The sequence below is a fragment of the Acinonyx jubatus genome, chromosome E1, assembly GCF_027475565.1.
Source record: "Acinonyx jubatus isolate Ajub_Pintada_27869175 chromosome E1, VMU_Ajub_asm_v1.0, whole genome shotgun sequence".
Lineage (NCBI taxonomy): Eukaryota > Metazoa > Chordata > Mammalia > Carnivora > Felidae > Acinonyx > Acinonyx jubatus.
Genome location: NC_069397.1, coordinates 9,220,650 through 9,238,905, shown reverse-complemented (window position 1 = coordinate 9,238,905; position 18,256 = coordinate 9,220,650). Strand labels below are relative to the sequence as shown.

The 18,256-nt window shown below is 43.5% G+C and overlaps 2 protein-coding genes across 4 annotated transcripts in view; one reads left to right on the top strand and one right to left on the bottom strand.

Moving 5' to 3' along the window:
- Positions 1–15,719, bottom strand: part of CENPV (centromere protein V) — a 46,647-nt gene extending 30,928 nt beyond the window's left edge. Inside the window, exons 1-3 of one of the 2 annotated variants that reach the window (XM_053211487.1) lie at positions 14,445–15,719; positions 14,067–14,318; positions 9,026–9,130 (exon numbers count right to left, since the gene is read on the bottom strand). In XM_053211487.1, coding sequence (XP_053067462.1) covers positions 9,026–9,130; positions 14,067–14,152 — 191 coding nt within the window. In that variant the 5' untranslated portion in view covers positions 14,153–14,318; positions 14,445–15,719. The remainder of the gene's footprint in view (positions 1–9,025; positions 9,131–14,066; positions 14,319–14,444) is intronic. The other variant, XM_053211488.1, reaches the window with a different exon arrangement.
- Positions 15,720–15,874: 155 nt separating this feature from the next.
- Positions 15,875–17,852, top strand: UBB (ubiquitin B). Of its 2 annotated transcripts, none has more exons than XM_053211485.1 (2): positions 15,875–16,029; positions 16,768–17,852. In XM_053211485.1, exon 2 carries the CDS (start codon positions 16,774–16,776, stop codon positions 17,689–17,691), a length of 918 nt encoding a protein of 305 aa, XP_053067460.1. In that variant the 5' UTR covers positions 15,875–16,029; positions 16,768–16,773; the 3' UTR covers positions 17,692–17,852. The 2 variants fall into 2 exon arrangements, with proteins under 2 accessions (XP_053067460.1, XP_053067461.1); XM_053211486.1 differs by lacking the exon at positions 15,875–16,029 and adding an exon at positions 16,288–16,311.
- The last annotated feature ends 404 nt before the right edge of the window (positions 17,853–18,256 follow it).

The window sequence follows — 18,256 nt, the reverse complement described above, 5'->3', positions numbered from 1 at the left end:
TCTGATGGTTCCAACACCATTCACTTAAGACTATCCTGTCTCCACTGAATTTCCTTGGTGCTTTTGGTGAAAATCAGTTGTAAGCAAATGGGAAGACCTATTTCTGGGCTCCATTCTGTTATGTTAATCTATAGGTCTATCCTTATACCAACAACAGGGTCCTGATTACTGTGTCTTTATAGTAAGCTTGAAATCAGGGAAGTACTCCAAATTTGTTCAGTTTTTTTTCCCAAAGAATAGCTTTGGCTACTCTAGGTCCTTTCTGTTTCCATACACAGTTTAGGATCAGCTTACCGATTCCTAATTTTTACTTTTATTTTATTTTTATTTTTTTGAGAGAGAGTGTGAGTGGGAGAGGGGCAGCAAAAGAGGGGAACAGAGGATCTGAAATGGGCTCTGAGCTAACAGCAGTGAGCCCGACGCCAGGCTCAAACTCATGAACCACAAGATCATGACCTGAGTCGAAGTCGGATGCTCAACAAACTGAGCCACCCAGGTGCCCCCTTGATTCCTAATTTTTACAAGCCTGCTGGGATTGTAATAGTGATTGCATTGGATCTATACATAAATTTGGGAAGAACTGTCACCTTAACAACATTGAGTACTTTAAATCGTAAACATGGTATGTTTCTCCATTTGGGCAAATTAATAGGTTTTTTTTCCCTTGTTATACCTTGTTTAGGGGTTGATGAGTATGATTTACTAGGCAATAACCACTCCTGTTTTCAGTCCTCACTTCAATAGACATGTAATAATAAAGTTTGGTTTTATTATTTTTAAAAAAGGTCAGTTCCCTTTTCTTCTGGAATCACCTCCTTCTTTACTTTTTTTTAAGTGAAACTTTTCACTATTTTGAGTGAAAGAGAGAGTGCACACAAACAGGGGAGGGGAAGAGAGAGAGAGAGAGAGAATCCCAAGCAGGCTCCTTGCTGCCAGTGTAGAGCCCAACGTGGGGCTCCACCCCAGGACCCTGGGATCATGACTTGAGCCGAACTCAAGAGTCAGACGCTTAAACGACTGAGCCACCCGGGTGCCCCTAACCTTCTTGTTTCTTTCTCTCTTTTTTTAATTTATTTTAATGTTTATTTATTTTTGAGACAGAGAGAGACAGAGCATGAATGGGGGAGGGTCAGAGAGAGAGGGAGATAACAGAATCCGAAGCAGGCTCCAGGCTCTGAGCCCTCAGCACAGAGCCCGAAGCGGGGCTTGAACTCACAGACCGTGAGATCATGACCTGAGCCGAAGTCAGACGCTCAACCGACTGAGCCACCCAGGTGCCCCAAACCTTCTTGTTTCTTATGTTTGAAGTTTCTTGGAAGCATTCTGGGGCCTGAACCCCCTCTAGTCCCCTTAATGATCAGCCTTTTTATATTCCTCAGACTCTTACTGACTCCTACTTCTCTACTCCACATTAATTCATTTGATCACTAACCAAGGTTTTTTTTCTTTTTTATGTCCCCAATCCTGTGGACAGAGTGCTGTGGGCCAAGGGCAGGCCACCCCCGAGACGGGCCACATTGGCATGTAAATTATTTTGAGCTGAAAATAATCAAGACCCAAAAGACTCAAGAAGAAACTGACCTATCCCCTGCCCCCACCATATGCCTAAAAAGAATTTAGATAGAGGGCCTGTACCAGGGAGAGAGCTATTAACAGAGATTCCTTATTATCTGAGAGACTTATCTACTTATCAGGGCAACCCATGTTTTCCAAACTTCTCTCACTTCCTGCTAATGGCCTTCCTCTCCTTTGCACCCCCAGACTCCCGCCCCCCTCCTGAGCTCAGGATGACAGACACACCTCATTTTGCCTGACAGTCTTTGGAAATTCATGTCTGTGCGGATTCCCCATACATACAAAACTAAATTTGATTTTTTCCTGTTAATCTGTCTCATGTAAATTTAATTCTCAGTCCAGCTAGAAGAACCTTGGAGGAAAATTTCTTCCTCCTCAAGGGTGTTTTAACCCCTTCTTTCCTCCACCATGCCCCAACTATCCATCTTATTTCTTCACTTTTCTTTTTGTTCTAAGATGTAACCAGGAGTTGGGTTAAACAGGGCAGGGCTTCCCAAAGAGCCAATAGTGTCTCCTTGAAGGGACCGACTCTGCACCTAAAGGGCCACCAGCCCCTGATGATGTCCTCTGGTGTCTGAGGGAGAAATCTGTGTATTGGAGGCCTCATCCAAGCATAATTAGGGAACCCCACATTCTCCTGTGCTACAGCACCCTCTATGGAGCCCGGACATTGACCCATTTACTGAAGGAACAGCTCCTGTTGGTGCCTGGGAAGGGAGTGTGTTGACAACCAACAGATACTCATTGAGCACCTCTGTGCTGGGCACTGCTTCGAGCAGTCTTATAAGACCTCTGACCTCCCTGGTCTTCCTATGTATGGGGGCGGGGGGGGGGGGGGTAGACCAATTAATGAATTGAATAAATACAGGTATGCATAAGTGATCTGAAGGCAATAAAAGAACATTGCAGTGCAGTATGACAGGGTGGTCAGAGAAGGTCTGAGGGAGAGACTGCTGAGTTGAAGCCTGTAGATGAGAAAAAAGGGAAGCGCAGTCCAAACATAATAGCACACGCCCTGAGAAGAGAATGAGCTTGGTGTGTCCGTGAGATGGAAGGAAGGTTGTCATGGCAGGATTCAAGCGAGTGAAGGGGATGTGGAGGGGGTTGAAGCTGAGAGGGAGGTATGCATTGATTGTGCTAGGCCTGTGGGCCCATGGTAAGGAATCTGGATTTAACTCTAGGTATAACAGGAAGCAGAGGGGTGACAGGCAGTGAGTGATGTAATTTGAATTCCTGGATTCTCCAGCAAAGGAACACACCCTCTCTGATTTGACTGTGCGTGCGTGGCTTGGGGCTGGGAGGCCTGGAGGCATTAGAGGCATCAGAAAAACTGTCTCCTGCATGGCTAGAGAGTCGAACAATGGTGAAATGGGGGACACCTCCCAATCAACAATGAGACCTTTATTTTTTTTTAACGTTTATTTATTTTTTTGAGACAGAGACAGAGCATGAACGGGGGAGGGGCAGAGAGAGAGGGAGACACAGAATGTGAAACAGGCTCCAGGCTCTGAGCCGTCACCACAGAGCCCGACACGGGGCTTGAACTCACGGACCGCGAGATCGTGACCTGAGCCGAAGTCGGATGCTCAACCGACTGAGCCACCCAGGCGCCCCAACAATGAGACCTTTAAAGCCTGTGGCTGCCTATATGGATATCGGCTTGCACTGGAGCTGTGTGTCTGAGCTGGGAGATTTGAACTTTACCTTGGCATCCTGGTGAATCCAACTCAAGGGTCTGCCCAAGGCACACTTCCCTCTGCTATTCCCATCAGTTGTAGCTGGTACATCCCTCATGTCACCACTGTTTCTTATAAGCTCCTTTATTATAGTGTTTCTCATATGGTATTTACATGTTTGCTCTTTAACTGGATGATGAGCTACTTGAGGACAGACACCAAACTGCTCAACTCGGCTGTATGCTGGGGACACAGATGACTGGTTAGGTGAGTCTCTGTGTGGGGTACAACTAAAGACAAACTTAAACACCTGAGGAAATTTGGATTTGTTCCCAGAACGATTCTTTGCTGTTCCATCCTTACAAAGACCACTTTTGACACAGCACTGATGATAGATTGACCTGACCAGAGGGTATGTGTTCCATCTTTGTCCAGCCAGAATGTTTCCTTTGTTCCAAGCCACACCATCTTGAGATTTTGGACTAACTGGGTTGGACTCTTACAGAAAAGCTGGGCACAAGTCTATATCAAGGGCCGGCGTTGGAAATAGCTGCAATATTTTTTTTTTCTTTTCAGCTGATATATAATCAACAAATAACATCCTGTAAGTTGAAGGTCTACAACGCGATGACTTGTGGTTAAGACGTTAAGATCTATTCTCAGCAACTTTCAAGGGCACAATACAGTACTGTTAACCATAGTCAACATGTTCCACATTAGATCCTCAGAACTGATTCATCTCGGTGTAACAATATTCTGGATTCATTCCACTGGAGGGATGCAACGGTGAGCTTTATCCATTTGTCACAGAGTTTACTCTGTTAGAACCTATACAAGACATTTTTCTCAGAAGTAGTTCTGTTTTTCTTGAACAAACCAATTTGTCTGTATCTCAGGGACAGTGTGATACATGCCTAATCCGGTTTTCCTCTTTGATTTGGCCACTTAGGTAGCTTAGCAGTGAATCTGTAGCCTATTCCTAGTAACCTTAAAGGACCACTGAACACAATGAGCACAGAGATTAAGAGAGCTTTGAAGTCAGGCAAACCTGGCTTGAAATCTCGCTTCTGCCGCTTCTTAGCCATGTGAATGTAGGCCACCTATCTGGTTTTTTCCCCAAGTGTTTAAAAACGGGCATAATCACAGTATTTACTTTGGGAAGTTCTTTTGTTGGTAAGATTAAGGGATACAATGCTAAGCATAGCGCCAGACACATCAACAAAATTATAGGGGCACCTGACTGGCTGAGTTAGAACATGTAACTCTTGATCTTGGGGTCATGAGTTCAAGCCCGACATTGCGTATAGAGCTCACTAAAAAATAAGTAACTAAAAATAACCAATTGTAATCATTTTCACTTGGTGGTAAGCAGTTTTGTGTGCTCTAAGATGCAGAAACCCACAATTTTCCCACCTCAGAAATGTGTAAATTGCTTTGATTTTGATTAGTTGTTTTTTTAAAACCTGCTAAATATACCCTTTTGCTAGAAGTGGTATAGATAAGAGTCTCCGGAAAACTTGCCATACTGATAGGAAAATTTGCCATACTGATAGTTAAGTCTGCATCTGGGAGGTTCTTCCTCTCAACACACACATAGTATAGCGAAGGAGCAGATCTTATATGTCTTACAGGTTGAAGAACACATGGAAAGGACACATGGCCACCCGGCTTCGGGTATTCACGACTTAGGGTGATCCTTGGTCATCATAGGTTCATTACTATTTATATCTTCTGACATGTCCTCTGACATCTGTTTGGATTCAAAGGGCAGTTCTTCATCCCAAAGTAATTAAGGAATCTGTTCAGCTTCCTTTTGGGGTCAAATAAATTCAAACAGAGAGGATCTATGAGGGTGACACTAATGTGTGGTATATTTCCATAACTTAATAAGTCTCAAACTGGGTAAATACATCTTTGTATTTTATAAAAGGAGACTCTGATGTTTATCTTTTAAAAAAAATTTTTAAACTTTTTTATTGCTGAGGTCAGTTTACTTTCACTTCCTGAGATGCCTTCCTGTTCAGTAAGGATTCACCTTAAGATGTTTGCTTAATTTAACATTTTTACTGCTTTATAGAGGGTTAAATGATGCACGATAAGCTGCACATGTTTAAAGTTTGGATCTATGCTCATACCCATCAGATGATCACCAAAATCAAGAAGGTAAACATTTCTCTCACGCCCCCGTCTCTGCCTTTTACAACCCATCCCACCTCATCCTTTCTTCCTGCCTCCATCCCCAAGTGACCAAGTGACCAGTGATCTGCTTTCCCTCCCGATAGTTTGTAATTCCTGGACTTGCCTTGAGATTCATCCGTGTTGTTATGTGTATCAATGGCTCATTTCTTTTTACTTCTGAGTAGTGTTCCATTGTGTGGCTACTACGATTTTTCTAACCACGTGGACTTAGGTAATTGTCGCTCTCCATACTGTCTGGGAAACAACAACAACAACACACTAAATCCGTGACCCACCTCTAGCAAAAGGACAGCCTGAAAGCCAGCATTTTCTACACTCATCCCACCCCTAACTTCATTTCTTCCTCTTTCTTCTCCTTTTGTTAAGTTCCTCCTTCCACTTACCTTTTAATTTTGGTATGTACACTTAAGTCAGTCATCTTAGACCTTTTCTGAAACAAGGACGAAGTACAACTAAATGATGCTCTGTTTTTATTTGATTTTATCAGTTCTTTCATCCTGTTTTCTTTAGGGATGCTGGATTTTGTTGATTTGGTCTACTTACAGATGCTCATCATATCCTGCTTGGACAGCTGCTATCATCTCTGGAGTCCTTAGCCTCTAAGCTCATCTCCCTTCTATTCACCTGCTATGATGTCACCAGGTTATCATTCTACAGTAGAAATCTGATCATGTCATTCCCACGCAAAACACCCACCCAAAGGAACTGAAGTCCTTAGCATAATAAGGCAAGTCATTAGTCATTCATTCTTTCAACAATACTAAGCACTGATTATGTAACAGGCTCTAGGCTAGCTGGCTAAGTGTGGAGGTATGGTGACAGACTGGAGAGATGTGGCCTGTACCCTCATGGAATTTGTATTCCAGTAGGGAGCCAAATAAACAACCACGTAAGCAATATAATTATGAATTGGATAAATGTGAAATTGTTATTAAGTAGCCAGGGTGCTGTGACTAAGTTCTGGGAGCAGGGCTGGATGGCAGAGAAGTGACATCTTTCTAGGAGGTGACATTTATACTGCTTAAATTGTGACAAAGAAATGACCACGGGGAGAGTTCTAGGCAAAGGAAACATCGAGTTTCCAAGGTCCAGAAGTGGGAAAGAGCGTGGCTGGCCAGTATGGCGGGAGGCGGTGAGGTCGCTGATGGTTGAGCTCTGCCTGCTTCTCCAGCCTCATTTCCCAAAACACAGACCCACCTGCAACCACCCCTAAATCCCAGACATGCATAGCTACCCACTATTTCCTTAACAAACCATACCTTCTCAGTTTTCACCTGCTCCCTCCTGCCTGGGCAATCCCAGCCTTGGTGATTGGGTTTCTAAATCCAAAGGAAAACCTTTGGGTTCCTCGCCTACCCTCCTCCATGCACTAGACTGCTCCTTCTTCCACTGTGCTTCCAAGGAAATCTATATGTACTTCTCCTTTTTTATACAGCCAACATTTACTGAGTGCTCTCTATCTGCCAGGCACTGTTCTAAGCACTTTTACCTGTATATTCAACTTTATGGGGCAGGTTTATTTAAAATCCTCAAAACTTCTACCAGCTACGAGTTATTACTACCTCCACCATATAGATGAAGAAACGGTGGCTCAGAAAAGTTACATAACTCATCCACAGCTCTACAATGAGTAAACGGCAGAGCTAGGATTTCAACTCAGACCAGTTTGTATTTTAAGCACTAAGCCCTTTTTGCTCTTCAAGATTGATCATAGTAGCTAATATTTATCAAGCACTCCGTATGTGCTGGGCTTGCTTCTTGACTCTTCATATAAATGAACTTCTTGAATCCTACAACTCGCTGAGGTAGACACTCTCAGGGCTCACAACAACCAGTAAGGCTAGCCCTAAGACCAGGACTCTCCTGGGTGGAGCCCACCTCCTGTCCCAGTCAGCAATCCCAATGCCTCCTATACCCAGAAATCACACAACAAATTTCCGCTGGCTGAATGAATGAACTAGCAGAACCAGTGTTTTTCTCTTTGCTCAGAATTCAGACTTCAAGAGCATCCGGTGCCTGGAAAGAACTGGAGAATTATAATGGAATATAAATCTGTTGTAGAAAATACACACCACTGAGAACTGATTAATATAAAGGCTAACTAGGGGTGCCTCGGTAGTTCAGTTGGTTGAGCGTTGACTTGGTTGAACCATGATCTCATGGTTCGTGAGTTCGAGCCCCGCGTCGGGCTCTGTGCTGACAGCTCGGAGCCTGGAGCCTGCTTGGGATTCTGTGTCTCCCTCTCTCTTTCTGCCCCTCCCCCACTCATGTTCTGTCTCTTTCTCTCAAAAATAAATAAACATTAAAAAAAACTAAAAAAAAATTTTTAATACAAAGGCAAACATACTCATTGTATTTCGGATGTGAGATAAGGAAATTCCTTTATGTATCAGAGGTTGTCTTATGTATTAGATGTACTAACCAACCCCTCCAACAGCAAAATGGGGCAAAGGCCTGCTTCTAAGACAGCTCTCACCGTAAATCTAATCCATGTTGAAATGTTCACAAAGCCAACAAAAACAACACACCAACTTACAAAACCATCTACATCTTTTGTCTAGCTATTGTTCTTTGGTGTGGCAGCAAATAAATTCCATTTATTAGACACAATAAATAAAAGTTTAAAATGTCACTGAAATCTCAGAATAAGTTCATGACCCTAAAAAAACAAATGGGAAGTAGTCACTGGTAATCAGTAGAGGAAATGAAGAATAGTTACTTGAATCTAAGGGGATGGTACAAAATTTATTTATCCGAGAAACCAGTAACTACTATTGTCTAGTCCATTTTGGGTGTGTAATATAGTTTCCTAACAGGTTTGGAGATTGAGACGGCCAACTACTGCTTCTTGGTCTATTGACAAGGTTTGGGAATTCCCTGGAAATGTATTGGGAAAAAGAAAATCCCAGTCTCTCGAAGGCCGTTTGTGTAAAGAGCAAAGGAAACCAAACAAAAGGCAAAAAAAAAAAGGGATGGAAGTGACAGTTGCTCGGTGAGCTGCCAAAACTTGAGACTCAATTTGACAAGTTAGAATGATGCCTGGTCCCCATTTTTTCTTTACAGACAGGGAAACTAAAGGTTGAAGATGTGAAATAAAATACACAGTCAAGGGGCTGATGTAAAAAGTTGAGAACATAAGGTTTGTTTCCAAATCTCATGCTCTTTTTGCTGTGGTACACCACGTGAGGTTACTCAAAGAATTGATTGGTAAGTTTGACATAACTGCCAAATTCTAAAATGAGAACTAAAGGCAATTTGTTGGTATGAGCTCACCCAACATTCGCTGATACCCTCGCATCCCTCCATTAACAGTGACAAGTCATTTCACCGCCTCTTACAGTTTGTCCCAAGAGGCTCCTGAAGTGCCTCAAACCAATGGACCTGTGGTAACCAAATCCATCAAACTGTCACACCTGCCTCAGAAAGTGTCTCCTTCCCTATAGTCAAATCCCATCTGAAAACAAATGGCCTCATATGTACAAAATAAACTGGAGGGGACTTGATAAATACTTTTTTCTAAAAGAAATCTTCCCATCAGATGGGCAGAATTTAATAATTTTTTTAAGTTTACTTACCTTGAGAGTGAGCGAGCAGGGGAAGGGCAGAGATGGGGAGAGAGAATCCCAAGCAGCCTCTGTGCTGTTAGAGCAATCTCATGAAACTTGAGATCATGTCCTGAGCTGAAATCAAGAGTCAGATGCTTAATCGACTGAGCCACCCAGGTGCCTCCAGATTGGCAAGACTTTAAATTCTGATAATAATAAGCGATACGGAGTAATATATAGAACAGTGGGATTCTCCTACATTGCTGGTGAGATTATAAATTCATACAATCCCTTTGGAGAGCAATTTGGCAAAACTTAGTAAAGTTGAAGATAGCATCCCACAATTTTATTCCTATGTATACCACCTAAATACACACGAATACAATGATAATACTTTTATTGTTATAAAATGGTGGTGTTATGGAAAAGAGTAGGATAGTTCCTCAAAAAATTAAAACTAGAACTACCATATGATCAAGCAATTCCACTTCTGGGTATATGCCCAAAAGATTTGAAAGCAAGAGGCACCTAGGTGGCTCAGTCGGGTAAGTATCCGACTTCGGCTCAGGTCATGATTTCAAGGTTCGTGAGTTCAAGCCCCACATTGGGCTCTGTGCTGACAGCTCAGAGTCTGGAGCCCACTTCCAAATACAATCACACTGGGGATTAGGATTCAACATACGAATTTTGGGGGTACACAGTCTACAGCAACATGTAATATTTATGGAAACATAAATGTATAGTATCAGCTTCAAAAGGTGCCTGGGATTGGGGCCTCTGGCTGGCTCAGTCAGTAAAGCATGTGACTCTTGATGCTGGGGTCATGAGTTCAGGCCCCACATTGGGTGTGGAGCCTACTTAAAAAAAAAAAGGTGCGTGGGGTTCAAAAACATCAAATTCAGTATTATACTATCTCTGGGAAGGAAAAGAAATGACTGGCATTGAAAATGGAATCCTTGGGGCACCTGGGTGGCTCAGTCAGTTGAGCGTCAGACTTCAGCCCAGGTCATGATCTCGCGGTTTCGGAGTTCAAGCCCCGTGTCAGGCTCTGTGCTGACAGCTCAGAGCCTGGAGCCTGCTTCAGATTCTGTGCCCCCTCTCTCTCTGCCCCACCCCTGCTTGTGCTCTGTCTCTCTCTTTCAAAAAAGATGAATAAACATTAAAAAAATTAAAAAAAAAAAAAGAAAATGGGATCCTCAGTGGAGGAAGCACAGTGTTTCCACACTGTGCTGGAGCGACGGGATATCCAAAAGCAAAAAAAAAAATCAACCTCAATTTAAACTTGACACCTTATACAAAAGTAACTAATTTGATATGGATTTTAGATTTAGGTGTAGAAACAACACAGGAGAAAATCTTTGGGCTGGATGAAGAGTTCTTAGCAGGAAAAGCACAATCCATTAAAGAAAAGAACAGTTGAGGGGAGACAACAGAAAACTGGGGAACTGGAGGTCTTAGAAAGTTTACCCAGCAGATGTAGTAGAAACAAGGTAGAAAGAAAGCTAGAAGGGTGACAGGTCGGGCTCTGAGTGAAGAATCCTGGAGTTTAAGAGTTCAACCAGCTTCAAGTGATATCAAAGTTCACTGCCGAAGTCAAATGGAGATAATCTCTAAAGAGATGAAGGAAATGTGGTATAAGATAGGGTGTTGAGACTTCATCAAAATAACAAACTTTCGTATTTCAGAAGATACAATCAAAAAAGTAAAAACTCACAGAATGAGTGAAAATATTTGCAAGCCACATATCTAAGAACTTGTATAAAGAATATACCAGGAACCTCCAAAACACAACAGCAGAAAGCCAAGACAATCCAATTACAAAACAGGCAAAAGACATGAACAGACATTTCAGCAGAGGATACACACATGGCAAATAACCACGTGAAAATATGTTCAAGGTCACCAATCGTTAGGAAAATGCAAATTAAAACTATGATGAAATATCACTATATGTATATTAGAATAGCTAAAATAAAAAGAAACAGCGATAATACCCAAATGCTGTGAGGATGCAGAGAATCTCCCATACGTTGCAGGTGTGAGTGTAACCAGTACAGCCAGTCTGGAATATAGCTCAGCAGTTCCTTAAAAACCTATCCATATTCTTACACATGACCCAGCAATTACAGTACTGGGTACTTGTCCCAGGGAAATGAAAACATATTCACCAAAAAAAAAAATGTGTATATTAACACGTATATCAGCTTTACTTCTAATAGTAAAAAATTGGAAATATATCAAAAGTCCATCTGTATGGGGCGCCTGGGTGGCTTAGTCGGTTGAGTGTCCGACTTCAGCTCAGGTCATGATCTCACAGTTTGTGGGTTCTAGGCCTGTGTTGGGCTCTGTGCTGACAGCTCAGAGCCAGGAGCCTGCTTCAGATTCTGTGTCTCCTCTTTCTCTGTCCCTGCTCCACTCACACTCTGTCTCTCTCAAAAATAAACATTAAAAAAAAAAGTCCATAGGTGGATAAATAAACCAATTGTGGTACATCCATACCATGGAATGCTACTCGGCAATGAAAAGGAATCGACTATTGATATATGCAACACCTTGGATGAATTTCAAGGGAATTAGGCTGAGTGCAAAAAAGCTACTGTCAAAAAGTTACATATTGAATGATTCCAACATTTCCAAAATAACAACATTATAAAGATGAAGAAAAGGTTAGCAGTTGCCTGGGCTTGGGGGTAAGGGGTGGGAGAATCCTGTGACCATAAAGAGGTAGCATGAAGGATCCTTGTGATGAAACAGCTCTGTATCTTGATCATAGTGGTTACGAATTTACCCAAGTGACAAAACCGCACAGAACTACGTACACACACACACACACACACACTAAAGTGCATATAAAACCGCTGAAATCTGAATAAGGTCTGTAGAACATACAAATGTTATTTTCCTGCTTTTGATAGTGTACTGTAGTTATGTAAGGTGTTACCACTAGGGAAACTTGGATGAAGTGCATAATAAGATCTCTCTCTACTATTTTGGCAACTTCTTGTGCATCTATAATTATTTTTAAAAAGTAAATAAATCATTAGGGAAATGCTAATCAAAACCACAATGAGATATCACCTCACACCCATCAGGATGGCCATTATAAAAAAATAGAAGAGAGTAACAAGTGTTGGGGTGCCTGGGTGGCTCAGTCTGTTAAGTGTCTGGATTCATCTCAGGTCATGATCTCACATTTCATAGGTTCGAGCCCCACGTAGGGCTCTGTGCTGACAGCTCAGAGCCTGGAGCCTGTTTCAGATTGTGTCTCCTTCTCTTTGCCCTCTGCTGCTCTCACTGTCTCTCCCTCTCTCTCAAAAATAAACGTTAAAATTTTTTTAAGTAGTAAAAAAAAGAAAGTAACAAGGGTCGGTGGGGATGTGGAGAAACTGGAACCTTTGCACATGGCTGATGGGTATGTAAAACGGTGCAGCCATTATGGAAAACAGCATGGAGGTTCCTCAAAAAATTAAAAATAGAATTGCAATATATAAAGCAATCCCCTTTCTGAGTATGTATCCAAAAGAACTAAAAACAGGATCTCGAGAGATATTTGCACACCCATATTCCTTGCAGCATTATTCACAATAGCCAAGGGGTGAAAGCAACCCAAATATCCATAGACAGACGGATAGATACACACACAATGTGGTATATACATACAATGGATCATTAGCCTTAAAAAACAAGGAAATTTTGTCACATGTATGGATGAACCTTGAAAATGTTATGCCAAATGAAATGAGCCAGTCACCAAAAAAACAAATACTATATGAATCCACTTTTATAAGGTATCTAAAGTAGTGTAAGGTAAAATAGTGGTTACTAGGTTCTGGGAGTGGGGAGAAATGGGGAGTGATTCTTAAGTGAGTACACGTTTCAGTTTTGCAAGATAAAAAAAATTCTAGAGATCTCTAACACAATAATGTGAAATATAATTAATACCACTTAACTATACACTTAAAAATGGAAAGATGTTAAATTTTATAGTGTATATTTTTTGCTATAAAAAAAAGCTAAAGTGAGGTGCCTGGCTGGCTCAGTAGGTAGTGTGTGACCCTTGATCTTAGCATGGAGCCTACTTTAAGTACATTAACTAAAAAAAAAACAAAAAAAAAAAAAACTGAAGCAAAATAAAAAATGTTAAGATTTAATAAAGTTGGGTGTTGGTTATATGATGCTGGTTATATTATCTCCAACTTTCATTTATGTAATATTCCATAATAAACATTTTAAAGTAGCTGTTTTATAATGGACATATTTCATAATTTTAAGACCCAATGTAAAGACAATACAGAATTTTTCTCCATGTTCATTTGGACATCCAACATCAAAGTTTCTAACTTGCTGGTAGTAAATCAGGAGTCTCATAATTCTATTGACATGAATAGCCAAACTAGGAAATGACAAACCACATATTAACTCCGTATTTTAAATATCAGCTGATGATGTCAAGAAAACAATTGTGAATTTATCATTGGAACCACAGTTTTCTCACAGATTTTTATTAAAAGACATCTAGCCAAGGGGCACCTGAGTGGCTCAGTCAGTTGAGCATCTGACTCTTGATTTCGGCTCAGGTCATGGTCTCTCAGTTAGTGGGATCGAGCCCCATGTCAGGCTCCTTGCTGATAGCAAAGGAGCCTTCTTGGAACTCTCTCTCCCTCTCTCTCTCAAAATAAATAAATAAAGTTAAAAAAAAAAAAAAGAAGACATCTACCCAAGTAAAATCACTTAGAATTTTTTTTTTTTCCAAAGGAACTGCCTAGGCAAAAACCATTTGACTATGGAGAAGAAGTAAGTGGTGACTTTTTGTTTTGCATTTTGGTGCCTAAGGCTGTCACATAGTTGGGGTGTTTTTTTTCCCCAATTGAAAAAAGGTAAAATTGCACTTTATTCACCGAACATACATTGAACACAATGCCAAGTGTCGTGCTAAATTACCAAATCCCTGATCTCTGATTTTGTCATTCTATTTCTTAATTTGTTTACAAATTGTTTTTTACAGTTTACTACCAAGAAAGGATGCGATTACTAAAAATGTTCATTTATAAACAGACCATAAAAAATTCACCTTGTTTTACAAAGACAGCACCTGTCATCCTTCTGAAAACGTTTTGCTTTGTGGCGGTCACCGAAGGTCCCACTTTGGGAAAACATTAAACCAGGAAGCTGTATGACTCACTTGGTTCTGGCAATTGCTGGAACTCTGAACTAAGTCATCCTATCAGTCAGGTGATCTCCATTCTCGTTTATTCTCCCCACCAACACGTATGACTCAGGAGAAGATGCTAGTTGCTGAAACAAGTTCAGATCCATTGTAAGTCTGACAAAAATGAAAATTCATACTTTGTCAAAGAAACATTTCATCAACCACCTCCAAGTCCAAAATGAACTTGCAGATCTTAAAGAAACTATTTTTATCTCTGTTATTCCAGGAAGTAGATCTTACCAAGTTTTAGTTCACTCAAGACTGTCAAGGTGTCTGTTAACTCCTCAACATACCTGTCTATAGTGCAAGGTCATCGACACAGTTTTTTAATATTACGCTTAGAAATGTTGTGATTTGATGACTTTTCTAAGTGATATCCAGCTAATTTGCGTTAATGTGCAAATCTTTAGACCACTCCTTACTGAGATAGGTTATTACGCCACAAACAGCCGTTTGCGTGTTTATTTACATCCCAGTCTCTGTGACTCAGACACCGGGCCACGTATCCCCGAGGTCCCAACGCCCCTCCCTGCCTTACTCACGCTCCTCGGGTTATCTCCTAGGGGGACACGGGGCCACACCCAGGGTGGAGAGAAACCAGCCAGAGTGGCCTTAGCCGGCTACCTCCGCCTTTAGTCGCTTGAACACCACACATTAATGGGAGAGATATTACTTTCTTGGACACGAATTCCTCGTCAGCTCTCAAAGCGGGTGTTCGGTTCCCTAATTTGCATCTCTCTTTTTCCCCACCAGAGTTTGGTGAAACAGAAGGGAAAGAGACTGCGGGTTTCGCGGGAGCCAGACCTAAGCCCGCCCCCGTGTCACCTGGAGCCGGGGCCTCGCCTCTCCGGGCCTGAAGGCGCTGGGAGGCCCGGGCCCCGCAGAGGTTCCCACCACCAGAGTCTAAATGACTGACTCTCCTCGGAGCCCTTGTGGGGATCGAGAAGGACAAAAGCATTCTGACTCCAATAAACAAGTGTAATTAAAGCTCTTCAACCCCGCCATTACCAAGCGCAAAACTAAAACCGACCAGGGCGGGATCGCGTTAAGACTGGGGGTGGGGGGCGGGTTTGTGCTTCCGCTGCAGACGCCGGCAAAAACGAGCGCGGGCCGCGCCACCCAAACCCGAACCGGGGCGGCCTTCCCGGGGAAGTCGCCGCAGAGGAAGCTTTTTCGTCACTTAAGGCCCGAACACCCAACATTTAGTGGGGGGACGGGGGACTTCGGAGGCGGGAGTCAAGTACCCCTCCTCCCTCTCCGGCCGGAAGTACACCTCTCTCGCGAAGGCGCGCCTCTGGGGCGCACGCGCACAGAGCTACTTAGCAACGTCCGCGCTTACCCACCCCAGCACGGAGCCCAGCAACAACGGAGCCGCCGCGTCTCCCACCAATCAGCACCGGCCTCGCCTTCATCCGCCTCGCCAATCAGCGCCGCCGCCGCAAGGAAGTTTCGAGAGCTTTCGAGGAAGGTCCCCTTAACTCAAATCCATCCGCCTGATAATGTTCCTATTTTTTCCTAAGGGAGGAGAAGGGTCACCTGGAAGAGAGGGGAGCTGAATGTTTAGGGTCCTTTCTTCGCCTCTGAGGAACGTGGGGCTCGGTGGAAGGGCCTAACCGGGCTGCGGGAGGTGGGGCCGAGCGAACTACTTTCAGCAGCGTACGGACACGGCGGCTACGTAAGCAGTGATGAGTCACGCAACAGACGCTGCATAAATCCCAGCTCCGCGGAGCCGCGAGCGTTCAGAAGCGGCTGGCAGCGCTGGGTGTGTGTTGGTGTTGTGGCCACCGGACGTGATTGTCTTCGGTGTCCTTGCGTTCGCCACCAGGTACTGGCCCGCGGCCTTCGAGACCTGGGAGGAGTGGAGAGGGGCTCTAAGCGAGACCAGGCTGGCAGCTTTGGGGGTCCGGGTGGCTCTCAGGGAAAGGGGTTGGGGGAGGGGAGGGCGAGGTGACGCGGCGCCGCGGCGCCGGGCCTTTCCGGAAGAGTCGGCCTTGTTTACGTGCAGGGAGCGGGGGCTGTTCGCGCGCGCGCGCCGACAGAGACCAACCGACCCTTAACCGATGGAGATTCCATCGTGTCTGCTTCAGGGGGGGAAGGCGGAAAAAAGGTGGTCTAGCTTGGTTTCTAAAACTGTTACAGATTTTGAATCCCAACGCGGTGAAGGCGTCCCGCCTCATTTCCGTTTAAACAACAATTTTTATTTTTCGAGTTTTAGGAAGGTTTTTTTTGGTTTTTTTTTTTGGTTTGTTTTTAGTTCTACGTGTCATGCTTACGTTTTGGGGGAATTCCGGGGATGGGGTGGGGAAGGAAGACGATTTGGCGAAGAGAACAGGAAACCTTGAAAACGTTTTTGGTCTTTCATCTTTAAGTTGAAAGCCTTTACTAGATTCTATATTCAGTGCCTGATTGGAGGCTACTGAAAGTCGAGAGGTTTGTGAGAGAGGTTAATACGGTCAAGGCACTTCAGAGAATGAAGTTAACTTCCCTTTGGATAATGATTTATGTAAGTAATTTAAAGATCCTGTGGTGGTACACTAACCTTTTATTCCTTTAAACGTTTTAGGTCAAAATGCAAATCTTCGTGAAGACCCTAACTGGCAAGACCATCACCCTGGAGGTGGAGCCCAGTGACACCATCGAAAATGTGAAGGCCAAGATCCAGGATAAGGAGGGCATCCCCCCAGACCAGCAGAGGCTCATCTTTGCAGGCAAGCAGCTGGAAGATGGCCGCACTCTTTCTGATTACAACATCCAGAAAGAGTCGACCCTGCACCTGGTCCTGCGTCTGAGGGGTGGTATGCAGATCTTCGTGAAGACCCTGACCGGCAAGACCATCACCCTGGAGGTGGAGCCCAGTGACACCATCGAAAATGTGAAGGCCAAGATCCAGGATAAGGAGGGCATCCCCCCAGACCAGCAGAGGCTCATCTTTGCAGGCAAGCAGCTGGAAGATGGCCGCACTCTTTCTGATTACAACATCCAGAAAGAGTCGACCCTGCACCTGGTTCTGCGTCTGAGGGGTGGTATGCAGATCTTCGTGAAGACCCTGACCGGCAAGACCATCACCCTGGAGGTGGAGCCCAGTGACACCATCGAAAATGTGAAGGCCAAGATCCAAGATAAAGAAGGCATCCCTCCTGACCAGCAGAGGCTCATCTTTGCAGGCAAGCAGCTGGAAGATGGCCGCACTCTTTCTGATTACAACATCCAGAAAGAGTCGACCCTGCACCTGGTCCTGCGTCTGAGGGGTGGTATGCAGATCTTCGTGAAGACCCTGACCGGCAAGACCATCACCCTGGAGGTGGAGCCCAGTGACACCATCGAAAATGTGAAGGCCAAGATCCAAGATAAAGAAGGCATCCCTCCTGACCAGCAGAGGCTCATCTTTGCAGGCAAGCAGCTGGAAGATGGCCGCACTCTTTCTGATTACAACATCCAGAAAGAGTCCACTCTCCATCTGGTTCTTCGTCTGAGGGGTGGCTGTTAATTCTTCAGTCTTGAAGTTCATAGTGCCCAATGATGGCATTGCTCTGCACTCTAGCCATTTGCCCCAGTTTAAGTTTAGAAATTACCAGTTTCAGCAATTGCTGAAATACTGGTTTTCTCAATAGCTGTTCAAAATGTTAATAAAAGTTTTGTTGCATGGTAGCATATTTGGTGTCTGTCGTGAAATTACACGGTGGGGGGGGGGGCTCCTATCTGATTAAAAGGGTCCCTTCAAGGAAGCTTTCAGAAGGTCATGTTCACCAAAGTCAGTCCCCTTGGGAAGGAAAAGGTGTTTTGAGTTGCGGGAAATTTGTTTTTTGTTAAAGGTCATAAGATTCTGGTGTAATGGGAAGCCATTTCAGAAGTGCAGTACAATTAAAAATTCGTTGAATTGGAGGCCTATTGAGGGAAAGCAAACTTGCCTACCCCTCAAATAGTTGACCTGATTGATCCTTGTAGAGAAAAATGAAATTTTTGTTGAGGCTGAATTGTGGTTTCAAGTATTGTGATTTTTTTTAAGTAAGCTCTGTGCCCAATCTGGGGCCTGAACTCAAAACCATGAGATC

Bases quoted from the DNA above. Each gene is read 5' to 3' on its own strand.
- UBB (XM_053211485.1), top strand. From the start codon at position 16,774: ATGCAAATCTTCGTGAAGACCCTAACTGGCAAGACCATCACCCTGGAG.